Raw genomic sequence first — 14761 nt, forward strand, 5'->3', positions numbered from 1 at the left:
CTCTCACCTCGCGTCATCGGGATCTTCTGTTTTATTTATTTATTTATTATTTATTGAAGACCAAGAACGGAAGAAAAACAGAATATACATCTACAATGGCATTGGTAAGTTCAGATCAACGAGTATTAAGCAAGGCACATATCAGTAAATAGATAATGATAAAAGAAAATTACATATATTTGGAGATAAAAGAAAAAAATAATTCTCTTCATTCCTCTTCTAAGAGATCAAGGTCTCTTATTATTCCAGACAATTTTTCTGGCCTGTTTTACTTTTCATACATTCCAACGATGAAAAGAAATTACAAATAAAGTCTCTTTTAAATACAGAAAAATAAGGTTTCGTCTTCATACATTTGCATTTATGAATGAAATGAAAAATTTGCCCAGAATCAACATTAATAAAAAAAAAAAAAATTCTGTTCTCACCCAACAGCATTCCAAACATAATATGTTTCCTAGCAAAAGTGGGCAGTGAATGAATCTTTGTCTCCAACCAATAAGACGTATTTTCCCAAAAAGTATTTGAGAAAACACACACAAAAAAAAAAAAAGATGATCAGTCGTCTCTATGTCAACTTGACCAAAAATACAGGCATTTTCTTCAAAATTAAACCGTTGTCTTAAAGATTCACGGGTATACCCCACTGGATATTTTAAAATGAGTTTCCTTAGCTTTAGGAGCCACTGGAAAGCTTATATACTGTGTTGCAAAAAAGCTTGCAAAACACAGTTATTATACAGAAGTGTCGGACGTAACATAGAATTGAAACAAGAGCGAATAAGTTTGTTGGGAAGCACTGAGGTCATTACCCTTGAAGAGAGTTCACAAGATCCTTCTGGCACGTTGACACAAGCGTTTTGTACAAAATGTATAAAACTTTTTGGAATGGCACTCAAATACCCTTTTCAAGCCAATCAAGAACACATAGAGACTTGAATCTAGATACAATAAATCTATTGTCCCATATAGGGATTCAATGTGGAGAAAAGCTGTGGTTATATAATAACTCCCATTATAACAGAATCTGCTGGTGAAAGGAAGACAGTTTGATTGGCAGTCTGGAAACAGTAGCATCACATCTCAGCAGAAAATCACGTCCACCCAATTCTCTAAACACACCTCTGGGAATGCAAAACCAGGAGGCCTTAACAGCTCGATTAGAAAAAGAGAGGCGAGATGCAGGACAGATACACCTAGAGAGACTGTCCAGTTTACTTCCAAAGATAGACAAATCCCGTTGATGATCATGACCTCATCCTTAGAAATGTTTATGCCTGAATATTTGACATTCGACTTGATCTGAATATTATACACACTGGGACGATAACAGTACAAGGAAAAAGCTGCAGCAAATTATGGATGGATCTAATCTTGTCCAGATGGTTAAAGGGATAGTTCACTTTGAAATAAATTTTTGATATGTTTTAGCTTACCTCAATGGCATCCAAGATGTAGGTGTCTTTGTTTCCGCAGTAGTTTCAATTTTGATATTTTTAGATCAAACCGTTCTTGTCTGTCAGTCATTTCATGCAGGTCGATGGTCACTGGCTCAAAACACAAGCACAGAGTCCAAATTAAAACAATTCCCCATCGTCCAAATTAAACAATTCCCCATCATAAGTACACATTGATGGCCTAAGACACGAAACGAGCGGTTTGTGTGAGAAAACGAACAGTATTTATATCGTTGTTATCTCTTGAACACAGCACACGTCCAAATGATCTGACGGCACGGGCGGGTATAGATATATACATAGATGTCGCCTTGGCTACGGTTTCGTTCCAATGAACTGCAGTAGCGAAGGCGACATCTATTTATATATCTATACCCGCCCGCGCCGTCAGATCATTTGGACTCTGTGCTTGTGTTTTGAGACAGTGACCATAGACCTGCATTATATGACTGACAGACAAGAACGGTTTGACCTAAAAATATCAAAATTGAAACTACTGCGGAAACAAAGACACCTACATCTTGGATGCCCTTGAGGTAAGCTAAAACATATCAAAAATTAATTTCAAAGTGAACTATCCCTTTAATATATTGTATTCTTGCTCGTACAATATATGAACAACATTAAAAACAAGGACTCACACAAGGTATGTTTTTTTATATCGAAGAGAGTTTGAATCTTAAATCGATCTCTATGCACGGTCTGTAAAACAAATAGGTTTATACTTGTTCTTCATGCTAGTAAGTGCCAAATCCCCACTTTTACAAAGGTACACTGTCGAGAACAGCAGTAATGTATTTAGTGCAATTTGCTAAGGAAGCCGACTCTGCACACAACCTATCGTATATGGACACTAATAGTGTGGAGGCAGTCCGTTTTGATTGGACGATGTCATGTATTTACGGCATTTAACCTGCTAGATATACATGTTATGCGGTAGAATTAAAACGGCCAATGTTGTTCGTGTACCTTCTCTGTCGCCTCAATTTCAGAACCACCGTTACAAGTGAGTTACCAAGACACAAGAAGTCAGGGTATCTAGTTAATGTTCAGGTTACTAACTATGTAGCAAATTCACCTCAAGTTAGCTAAATCCCATAGAAAGTCTATGGAGCGGTGGCTAACGGCAGTTATCAAAACCAAAAACATTCAATGTCTATATTACAGCCTGGGCACACTAAATTTGACATCTATTGGTATTTTAAGCATTAAATTAATCAAATTTTCTGGTTTGGGTTTACACATGACAACTTACCAGCATAAAAAGATATTAGTTGACGCTCCTTTTCTTCGCTCCACTGCCGCTGAGAGGCCGCCATCTTGTTTGAAATCTCCAAGCCGGTCACGTGATCGGCGGCTAGCATTCTGATTGCCCTCGACTGATCTAAAGTATCCAGATAGAAATATGTTGCCCATTCTCAATGAGAAAGTGCCCGGCGACATTGCTCAAAAAGTTGCCCCGTGTATCATCACCTTCAGATCATAACATGGTGCTGATAACAAGAACATTAACCAGAAAGCGACTTGCAGCTTATCCCGGAAAAAAAGGAGTTCATTGGCATTCCAAGGAGCAAACAGGAACAATTTCACACAGCAATAAGAAATATGAACTGGGACACTCTATTATTGGACTATGAATTGGAAATAATTAGTCAGAAATTCACTGAATGCTTACAAACAAAAATGAATGAATTTGCAGTGGCAATTAAACATAGAAACAGAAAGTGTTCTCTTCCCTGGCTCAGTGATGATATCAAACAGTTAATGAAAGACAGAGACAATGCCCTTCAAAAAGCCATAAAATCAAATCTATCTTGTGAGAGACAAAAATTTGCTTCGTTACGGAATAAAGTGACAAGACAACTACGAAAAGCAAAGGCAGACTTTTTTATCACAAGTATTAAAAACTGTCATGGAAACTCAAAAGCGATTTGGGAACATATCGATAAATTACCAGGTAAAACTTCTTCTAGTAATAATTCAATACAGCTAAAGAACAATGGCATGCTTCTGCAGGATCCATCAGACTATAAACGAGTATTTTGTTGATTCTGTGGATACCATAGCTGAAAGTTTTCCTGTGAAATATAACACCTTACCTGTCATTACTTCAGATTTGTTAACTGAGCCCCCACTATATCCAAAATTTGTATCCATATCTGATGTGGAAAAGGCAATTACACAGCTTAAGTCTTCAAGAGCAAAAGATGTGTATGGGATGGACACACTCATGCTAAAACATAGGTCAGTCAATTATGGGTCCACTAACACATATCATTAATGTGTCACTAGATCAAGGGAAATTTCCTGAGTCATGGAAACTTGCTAGTGTCATTCCTATACTTAAAGGTGGTAACCCCCTTCTCACGTCTAATTACCGACCTATTAGCATTTTGCCAACAGTATCTAAAGTTTTTGAACAACTGGTTACTAAACAAATCACCAATCATCTTAATTGCAGCTCTTGTCCTTTGCACTCAATGCAGTTTGGATTTAGGGCTTATCATTCTACAGAGACAGCAACATGTTATTTTCTGGAAAAGGTTCAATCAAATATGGACAAAGGAGGGATAGTGGGTGTATTGATATGTGTTCCATGCTAACTGGGCCACTAGATGGCAGTATAAAGCGGCAGTAAGCCAAGTTCAACACTGTGTGTTACTGAACTGAATAAAAGCGTTCTGATAACAGTACCCGGTGAGTGAGCCTCGTCAATACAGTGGTACCAGGAGAAATGTTAAAAGATGATGAATTCCTTCCGTTCACCAGACGAATTGAAGTTGACTGGTAATGTCAACGAGAATTGGAAACCTTTCAAACTAAGTTTTGAACTTTATGCACTCGCCATTGGGCTGGATGGTAATGAACGGAGGAAAATAGCATTGCTGCTAACAGTGGCAGGACGCAGTGCACTGGATGTGTACAATACATTTGTTTTCACAGAAGACGAAAAAGATAAGTATGAGGCTGTGATTGAGAAATTTGAGCTCACCGAGGAAAAATGAGACCTATGAAAGGTATGTCTTCAGAAATAGACTGCAGAAAGAGTCAGAATTCATTGAACAGTATGTTACGGATTTGAGACTGAAAAGTCAGTCATGTAATTTTGGAACGCTTTGAGACTCCATGATTCGAGATCAAATAGTAATGCAAATATCTTGGTGTCCAAGATAAAAGAGTGAGGATGCAATTGTTAAAAGAGACTGACCTCACATTAGAAAGGGCAATACAAATTTGCCAAGCGTCAGAATGTGCAATGGCACAGCTGAAGTCTTTCAGTGATGAGGAGACAGCAGAAGTGGATGCAGTTCGAAGTGCTACTGAAAGAGCTATGTCAAAGAAGAAAAAGAACAAGCCAAGCCAAGAGAGCAGGCGCTGTGGAAAGTGTGGCAACAAACATGCACCGAGAAAATGCCCAGCTTTCGGAAAGGACTGCAGGAATTGTGGAGGAAAGAATCATTTTGCCGAGTGCTGTTATTCAAAGAAAAAAGTCCAGCTTCTAGAAAAGAGGAGTGACAGTGAAGATGAAGAAGCATCAATCTTCGTGGACTCAATTGAAGATGGACAAACTGCTCCAGCTGATGAGTGGATAGCACACATGGATGTAAATGGCACTGACGTTTCATTGAAATTAGACACAGGGGCACAGGTAAACATCCTGCCCATGAAAGACTTTCAAAGACTGAGGAAAAAGCCCAAGGTATGTGACAAAAAAGTGAATCTGAAAACTATGACAACAAGACCATATCTACAAAGGGAGTGTGCAGAGTAAGTCTAACCGGTAATGGGAAAAAGAAGGATGTTCTTTTCGTACTTGTGGAAGGAAATAAACAAGCTATACTGGGACTGAAAACCTGTGTCAACGTTTGAACATTTAACATCAAGACCCTTTACCCGCCATCCAGTGGCTTAGCGGAGAACGGAGTGCATTAAACGCCTACTAAAAACCCAGCGCTCCCCTTTAAAGGAGAACTCCTGTCAATTATAACATTGAGCTCATTTTTTTGTAAATTTGGAGCGCTGTCAATACAGAGAACAACGAAAAAAATTGGTTTAGTACCTATGATCACGCGCGTGAACTCGACAATCGGCTACTGTGGACCGAAAACAGGATGTAAATACAGGTATGTGCGCTGGCTGAAATAACATCATTTTTATTCATATCTTTCACATCTACTGCAGTCAGATTCACCCGTGTTCACTCTGAAGGAATCACTCACATGACCTGTGCACTTGTAATGACACATCAAGGATATTAAGAGGCTAAAAGCAGGTTTACTACTTGCCCCATTGAAGTCAACAGGGTGCAAATTTTAAAAAGAGGATAACACGGTGTAGGCAACACCGATTTTTGTCGTTGTTCTCTGTACTGACAGCACTCCAAATGTACAAAAAAATTAGCTCAATGTTAAAATTGACCGGAGTTCTCCTTTAAAGGGGGGGGTGAAATGCTATTTCATGCATACTGAGTGTTTTACACTGTTAAAGAGTTGGATTCCCATGCTAAACATGGACAAAGTTTCAAAAATTTAATTGTACGTTTGAAGGAGTATTTCTGTGCCAAAAATTCTCCTTCCGGGTTGTCACAAGTTTAGGAAAGTTTTTTTTCGAGTATGGGTCTGTGTCACGTAAGATGGGGCGGAATTTCCTTATATGGGTCCTAAGGGCACTTCTCCGCGCGCGCGCGCGCACTCGTAGACCAGACAGAGAGAGAAGAGAGCGAAAGCAGTACCTCATCAAAGCACTCTGCTCAGTTTTTGGGAGGTCAGTGTCACCAAAGAAGTGTGTTTTTCGTTGCCAGGGCAAGACAACCCTGCACAGATTCCCAAAGAACCCAGCATTAAGGGACCAGTGGATGGAGTTTGTTTTTTCAGAGACTGTTTGTTCCCTGCATTTCGACGATGATTGTTTTATAAACAAAGCCCAGATCGACGGATTTGCAGATCGTCTAATGCTTAAGGATGGAGCAGTCACAATGATAAAGGTTCGCGGTCGCAGGCGGTGAGTAAAACTGCTTCAAATGTCTCTGTGTGTTGTTAGCTCGGTAAGCACAGCTTTAGCTCCGCCCACACGGCCCGCCTCCAGACGCTCGGTTTTTTCCGGAAAGACTCGGTACAGCCTATCTTTCTTTTATAAATATAATAAAACTAAAGACTTTTTGGAGATATGAAGGATGCAATACTACTCTATAGGTACTCAAGATTAACAGGAGATTGAGTGAAAATGAGCATTTCACCCATCCATGTATCCATGTAAACTGTATCATTATATACTTATTATATATAATATAATTGTTATATTACAATGATGTCATATTTTGTGCAGAAAGCTTACTTTGTTATAAATGAAAAAGCCTTACAATGTCATTGCTAAATACCTGTAAGTATTGTGATATATATTTTACTATCACTTTTCTCTCAATTAAAATTTACCGTCAACTACAGACGTTGCATCCATTGATTCCGCCATGTTTCTCACTGACACGCCCCCAACTCGTACAGATTCGGGCTTAAAGGAACACTTCGACTTTTTGGGACTTTAGCTTATTCACCGTATCCCTCAGAGTTAGATAAGTCCATACATACCTTTTTCATCTCCGTGCGTGCTGTAAGTTTGTTTGACGCACCCACCGCTAGCCTAGCTTAGCACAAAGACTGGAGGTAAACGGCTCCAGCTAGCATACTAATCCCAATAAGTGACAAAATAACGCCAACATTTTCCTATTTACATGTTTCAATTTGTATAGTCACAGTGTGTGCAAATAACAAGGTCGTATGAGACGCAGCCATTTTTTAAACGTTTAAATACTGGGAACTATTTTCTCAGAAGGCGAAGCGCTGCTACTTGGGCGGAGTGATTAGCGCAGCAGCCGAGAAGCGCCGTGGTGAGGAGCAGAGAGTTCGCTCAGAGTTGGAGTAATAGAGTCAGCAATTACTACATAGTAAATGCAAAGAAATATGTGACGTGATTATGTTGTGGCTGACGACAAGACATGAAATTTCTCTGTACTGTATACGTGCTGTAGCCATTAAAGAAAACATATTTAGTTTCATATTTATGTTTAAATATTATAGATTATAATTAATATTAAATATTATAAATATTATGGTTTTTTTATATAGTGGTTTAGACATGATTTTGACCACTTCATTGACTTTAGTTTTGTAGAAAGACTCAATTTAAAAGATTTTCGTTTTGTATAAATTTTATCTTAATTTTGATCAATGTTTTATCAACCAATTTCCTGTATTTAATAAATAATAAGCAAACATAGCAGACAATGTAATAAGGCGCCGGCACAATCACGTGAACTGGAGGGCACGAAACTCAGCTTGTGCATCACAGATTTGAGAAATATAGGCTATCTATTATAGAAAGCTTGAAATTTCTACTTTTAAACGAAACTATTCAAAACTAAAAGAAATAGTCTACTCTCTGATTATGTAATCCATATGAAATGTGCATTTCTCTCTGGCGTTCATGGCGAGTCCGCATCGTCAACTTCATCTTCAGCGACAAAGAAAACACCAGTTTATTAATAAACAATTAAATGTGTCCTTGCTATTTTTGACACATTCATAATCATTAGTTTTGCTGGTTCGTTTGGGCAAGCTTTATGCGTGCGGTCGTGCACTGAAGTACGGCTATATCAAACGCTCATTATCCTGTATATAGCCTATTTACGTAATTAAATTGATATAAAGGGGCGATTTGTCCACTAATGGCTTAAATGACTAGGCTACTAGTCGACAAGAAAAACTTTAGTCAGAGGCAGCCCTTATTCCACATATTTTGGCACCAGCAGGCCATTCTGGGTTGAGCGAGCGACCCTGAGCGGAATGAGCGAGCGGAGCAGAATATTCAGAAATGCGCTCGATCTCCGCTCACGTGCTCTGATCGGAACAAAGCATGACAAATTCAAACTTTATTTCATTTTCTCTGTAGCTTGAACACTCACTACATTAGGCATAAGAGCGTTCCATTGATACCCATTTTATTTCACGTTTTTAAGTGACAGCAGGCCCACCAGGGGGGCTGCAGCCCCCTCAGCACCCCCCTTCCTGCGCCATTGCTCTTTCATCCCTTTAATACGAAGATTCAGTCTCGCTTATAACGCTCAAGCTCGGACATTTTCAACTTAACTCCTCATTAGACTTCTGGAGAACTGCGGTTTTCTTTTCCAAGACAACATATTTTTGCTTGTATTCCTCAATCTCTGCAGCATTAAACTCCACTGATTTGGAGATGTTCGCACTCATGGTGCTGTTTTGTCTAATTTTGTCTGCGATGTCCTCCAGCTTTCTATCTTGAGAATCAAATCTCGCTGTTAAGGAGTTAACCGTCTGCAGCAAAGCTGGAGATTTCACAGTCGTCTGGCTTCACCTTTTTTGAAGAGTTTTGGTTGGAGTAATGTGAGAAGCATCCCGCCGTCTTTCCTTTGGGTTCTCTCGGCCGTAATTGTGATCCATTTCCATGGGTACATGTTGGGCTCTGTTTGCTGAATGCGCCATGTTCCCGTCAAAGTTTACTCGTTCAATCTAGAGCGTATCAGAAGAAACAACTGAAATCAATAGTAACGCAATCACAAGTATAAATTGAAATAGTTCTGCCACAGCTCAGCAAAACATGTGCAGCTAGCTCGCCATCTTGCCGGAAGACCCTTCTGTGGTTTTACTGAAGGAATTAATACTTCCTAACACTCATGAACTTTAAGCAGTGCTTTCCAATATGCAGGAGAGAAGTTGGATTCCCAACAGGTGTGTTATTAAGACTTAGAATAGTTTAAACAGAGGTTTATGTGAGGAAACATCGTCTTAAAGTGCAGTAAACATACACATGAAAGGAATACATGAACTAAAGATATGAGTATGTGTGAAGTTCGGAGTGGACTAGTGATGGGAGAAACCAAGCTTTTCAAAGTTCTGAATCAACTGAACAAATGATTCAGTGTTTCGAATGGTTGGAATCGCCTCACGCTGGCGACTCCTGCTGGTCAGAACAGTGGGAATGCAAGAACGCAGGCCAAACTTGCACTAAAACAGCTTTTACAAACATTGCAAATGTTTTATTGATTGTATAATCCATCAAATGCATCAAATGTCTGTATAATATGTGTTCTTTGATAAATTTTCAGGGCTTGTTGTGTTTTGAAGCTTCACTAGGATACAGAGTTATCAGCAAAAAGGTAAAGTTGCTTATTATAGCGCCGCCATGTGGCTGAGTCTCACAAGATTTGATTCACAGCCTCATCTTGACACAAATATGTCAATTTTCATAACAGTCAGACATTATGATTTGACCTTATTGGCTGCTGTGATTTCATTGGCTGCTGACGGGGATATTTGAAGAATATATATTATTTGACCCAGAGAAGATGAATATCAGGATTCGTTGGGATTGATCATGATGACGTGCAGCAGATATAGATCAACACATAAAAATGATAATTTAATATCTTCACAGTGTTTTGATGTATCAGGGGATTTTTGATGAGTTTCGAGTTTGAGATCTTTATGCCTTACAGTCTCAGACGCCCAAACAGCAGAAAAATAATAATTGATAAAACAGTGCAAGTATAATAATGTTGCAGCGGCTTCAGTGCTTGAACCTCTAAAATACACATGGATTTATATATGTTTAATAAATCCCACTTCTACATGAATTACAAATGATTGATGTGAAACTACTGTGAAACTAAATGAAGCTGATCTTCATCAACACAAACAGAGCTTGAGAAAAGCTCAGATACACACCGTCACACACACTGATGTCTATATGAGGATTTATTACACACAGTTATTCTGACATGATATTTCACAGACAGAAGTTTAGCTGTGTTATTAATCTAATGAAGAGACAAAAAGAGACTCTAGAACATCATCTCACTGTCACTGATTTATCATGCAGCTCAAAGCATTATGGGTAGAAGCTCTCATCAGGCTATTCTCATTCATCAACAGTTTCACTGATGATCCAAGATCAACCGCAAACCCCGGATAGAGTGTGTGTGTGAATGTGGTCTGGACTGTGTGTATGAGGCTCATAGTGTCTCTGTCGACGCTGTAGAAGGACAGAGTTCCTGCACTGTGATCCACATACACTCCTACTCTACGACTGATGGGCTTTACAGGGAGTTTAGTCTCTATCTTATTGTGCCAGAATGAGTAATAGGAGTAATAGCAGTACAAACTCCAGGACTGATCATTACCTCCAAACCAACACTCTTTACCCCGTCCCTTCCTGCTGATGCTCTTATATGACACTGATATACCCACAGCACGACTCCACTCAATCTCCCAGTAAGAGCGTCCACACACACTCTCGCTACACAGCACGTGACGATGCAATACATCAGTACAATCAAATCTGTCTGGATGATCATGATACAGCTGGACTCCGCCAGTGTTAGTAATCATTCTGTTCTCCTCAGACAGAAGGAGCTGTTTATGCACTGTGTTCAGATCCAGAGTGAGCTGATGGGAATCTGATGGAGAGAAAACACATCACAATCAGGAATTATGAATCTGATCTTTTAATGTAGCTGGACTCTTCATGTTCAATATATCGGCAGTGTGTCTCAGTACAGTTCAATCATCATTCACATGATCAACTCTTCCGTCGTTGAAGACGTTTCATTTCTCTTTATTCATTTTCTTTATAATTTTCTAATGTATTTTGTGGAGTCAGACTATGTTTGCACTTGTGTGCTGAGCAGAGAGCTGGTAGAGTTATATGTTAGAGGTATGCAGTGTTCACTTAGCAAAGATGCTCCAATGATGATGATGCTTCAGATGTGTACAGTTGCTGTGCTCTTTGCGAGAAAAGGAATGTTTCAACTGATGTACCATTTGTATACCACTAATGCATTAATGTATACACTGAGAAATAGTTTCTTTATGTGGATAGTGGATTGTACCATGTCATTAGATGTTTTCGCTGTCTTAAAAGGAAGCTGTAAGTCTCTCTGTGATGTATATAAGCTCAATCTTACTGTAACACCGCTGAGACATGAGGGCGTGAGAGGAGGGTAAATTAGAGATGATGGGGTAAGGAAGGAGAAACCCAGAGAAAGTGTTTACAGCTTGCATGATGGGGTGAGAAGATAGAGATCTGGGATGAAGACCACTCTCATGTAGCCTTATATTCTTATATGCCTGTTTCTAGAGATCTCTTGGCAAAAGTAACTGGTGTAGCTTTCGTGATTCAACCGGGGAATGGGGGAATGGGGGAAACCATGATTTTTAAATCTACAGTCGTGTTTTCTTTCAGTGTCTACAGGAAGAACATGAACACACAAAGTGAGTTTCTCTGCTTGTTTTCTGACTTACATTGTAGGAACTCGCTCCTGGTCTTGGGAACAGTGGCTGTGGAAATCAGCAGACATGAAGAGTGTGATTATCATCTCAAGAGAAAGTGATCCTGCATCCATTGCTAACACATGCAGAAATCCTCCAACACAGAAGATCTTTAGAAATGTCTCTGCTTGTTTTCTGACTTACATTGAAGGAACTCGGTCTTGGTCTTGGGAACAGTGGCTGTGGAAATCAACAGACATGAAGAGTGTGATTATCATGTCAAGAGAAAGTGATCCTGCATCCATTGCGAACACATGCAGAAATCCTCCAACACAGAAGATATTTAGAAATGTCTCTGCTGTTTAAGTCAAGTCAAGTCAAGTTTATTTATATAGCGCTTTTCACAATAGAGATTGTATCAAAGCAGCTTCACAGTATTAAATTAAAACAATACATCAATGTTTGTTTCTAGTGGAAAACGTCCACGTTTGGTAATGCTGATCAATAGTATTGTTGATTGATTAATTAAATTACGCAGCACTAAGATCAAGTAAAACTAGTATTGAGATACAGCCTTGGTCAGAAGCTAATAGTAAATCATTTGTGATTTTAACGAGCGCAGTTTCAGTGCTATGATGCGGCCTGAATCCAGACTGAAACTTTTCATAGATGTCATTTTCTTGCAAGAAAGAGCCCAGTTGAGCGGACACCACTTTTTCTAATATTTTAGACATAAAAGGAAGATTTGAAATGGGTCTATAATTTGCTAGGTTATTATGATCTAATTGAGGTTTCTTAATGAGTGGTTTTATAACTGCCAATTTAAATGTTCTTGGAACATGACCTACCAACTAATTCAATAGTTTAGTTGGTATAGGATCTAATAAACATGTTGTTGTTTTAGATGAAGTGATAAGTTTATTTAACTCTGTTTGTTTTATAGTTGTAAAGCACTGTAATTGTTCTTGCGGGGTGATAATCGAGGCTGAATTATAAGGCACGATTGAAGATTGAACGTTTACAATTGTGGTTCTGATGCTTTCTATCTTCTCAGTGAAGAAATTCATAAAATCGTTACTACCAAACTGTAACGGGATATTTTGTTCAGGTGACGTCTGTTTATTTGTTAGTCTAGCCATGGTGTTAAATAAAAACCTTGGATTATTTTGGTTATTTTCTATTAGTTTGCGGAGGTGCTCAACCCTAGCTGCTTTTAGGGCCTTTTTATAACGTCACATACTGTCTTTCCACGCGATTCTAAAGACCTCTAAATTAGTTTGTTTCCATTTACGCTCTAAAATACGGGTTTCTCTCTTTAGAACATGCGTAGTATTGTTGTACCATGGTGCTTTAATTTTCTCTCTGACCTTTTTTAATCTAATAGGTGCAACAACATCCAATGTTCTAGAGAGAATAGTGCTCATAGTGCTAGTTAGTTCTTCTAGTTCATCTGTTTGTTTGGGTTCAGGCAGCAGCAGAGACAGATCGCATAAACATGTGTATGTTAAAAATCTCCAACAATTAATGCTTTATCGACGTTGATCAATAGATCTGAGAGAAAATCTGCAAACTCTTTTAGGAAATTAGCGTAAGGCCCAGGCGGTCTATATACGGTAGCCAAGGCTAGAGATAATAGGGATGTTTTTCTAACATCTAAGAGCGTAACATTTAGTACAAGTACTTCAAACGAAATAAACTTATAACCCGTTTTCTGAGTAACATTAAGAATATCTTTATAGATTGTTGCAACACCGCCGCCACGACCAATCAGACGGGGCTCATGCTTATAGGAGTATCCAGGAGGAGTAGACTCATTAAGACCGAAATAATCATTTGGTTTAAGCCAGGTTTCAGTTAGGCAAAGTACATCGAGGTTATTATCTGTGACCATTTCATTTACAATAACTGCCTTAGGTGTGAGTGATCTAATGTTTAGAAGACCTAGCTTTAGAAATTGTTTTTGTTCACTAATAGCGAGATTTTCTTTTTCAATAACAATTAGATTTTTCCTAGATCCTGCAGTAGATTTTTTTGATCTCACTAAACGAGGAATAGACACAATTTCTATGCAATGTTCTACACTAGTATTTATATCAGTTAAGTTGGTTCAGCAGAGACTGTAATTTGAACTTTTGGTTACTAGTCAATCGGTATTTAACATTTTGGAGATGTTATCAGACAGAAGATCTGCTCCGATTCTACTTGGGTGTAAGCCATCGGCACGGAAGAGTCTAGGACGTTCCCAAAACAGATTCCAGTTATTTACAAAGAGCAGTTTCTGCTCATTACACCATGACATTAACCATTCATTTAGCGCGAATAACCTACTGAACTTTTCATGGCCTCGTCTGTACGTGGGAAGCGGTCCAGACACAATGATCGTTGTTTCAGGCGATGTACTGCGTACCGTCTCGATCAGGCTCCTGAAGTCTTTCTTCAGAACTTCTGTCTGCTGCTGCCTGATATCGTTCGCTCCCGCGTGCAACACGACGGCTTCGACACGCTCATTACCATTCAAAATCTCGGGTACCCGCGTAGCGATATCGAGAACACGAGCACCAGGAAAGCAGTGAGTACGCACCTTACTTTTTCCTAACGTAGCGTGGACGTGCCGGACGATGGAATCGGCGATGATCACAGCGCGTTCTCGGTTATTGCGTTCCGTTTCGCGAAGAGGGGAGAAACGGTTCTGGGTGGAGATCTCGAAAACCGGGAAGGGCGGAGAGATTCTTGCTCTCATCCTGGCTCGCGTCTTCCGCTGCGGAAATATCCAGGCTTCGTGGTGGCGTGTCGGAGCCGGAGTGAACGAAACCATGGCTGATCGTGACCTCGGCGCGCGGGACCGATGCTGAGAAACGCACGGAGTAGACGAGGTCGGAGTCAGCGGGTTAGTAACGTTAATCACTGATTTGTGTGCATCGACGCGTGATGTTTCAAGAGCTAACCGCCGGTCCCTCAGCTCGGCCTGTCTCACTAAAAGGTCGTGGATCTGTTTCTCAACAGCTTCCA

At 39.5% G+C, this 14761-nt stretch overlaps 1 protein-coding gene across 5 annotated transcripts in view; it reads right to left on the minus strand.

The window, feature by feature from the left end:
- Nucleotides 1–9571: 9571 nt before the first annotated feature.
- Nucleotides 9572–14761, minus strand: part of LOC311289595 (stonustoxin subunit alpha-like) — a 170158-nt gene continuing 164968 nt past the window's right edge. For 4 of the 5 annotated variants that reach the window (XM_084407723.1, XM_084407727.1, XM_084407726.1 and 1 more), the window contains 3 exons: nt 11957–11992; nt 11786–11821; nt 9572–10941 (listed from right to left, as the gene is read on the minus strand). In XM_084407723.1, the coding sequence (XP_084263849.1) occupies nt 10346–10941; nt 11786–11821; nt 11957–11992 (668 nt within the window). In that variant the 3' untranslated portion in view covers nt 9572–10345. The remainder of the gene's footprint in view (nt 10942–11785; nt 11822–11956; nt 11993–14761) is intronic. The other variant, XM_084407728.1, reaches the window with a different exon arrangement.

This window comes from Rutilus rutilus, assembly GCF_951802725.1.
Source record: "Rutilus rutilus genome assembly, chromosome: 4".
NCBI classification, from domain to species: domain Eukaryota; kingdom Metazoa; phylum Chordata; class Actinopteri; order Cypriniformes; family Leuciscidae; genus Rutilus; species Rutilus rutilus.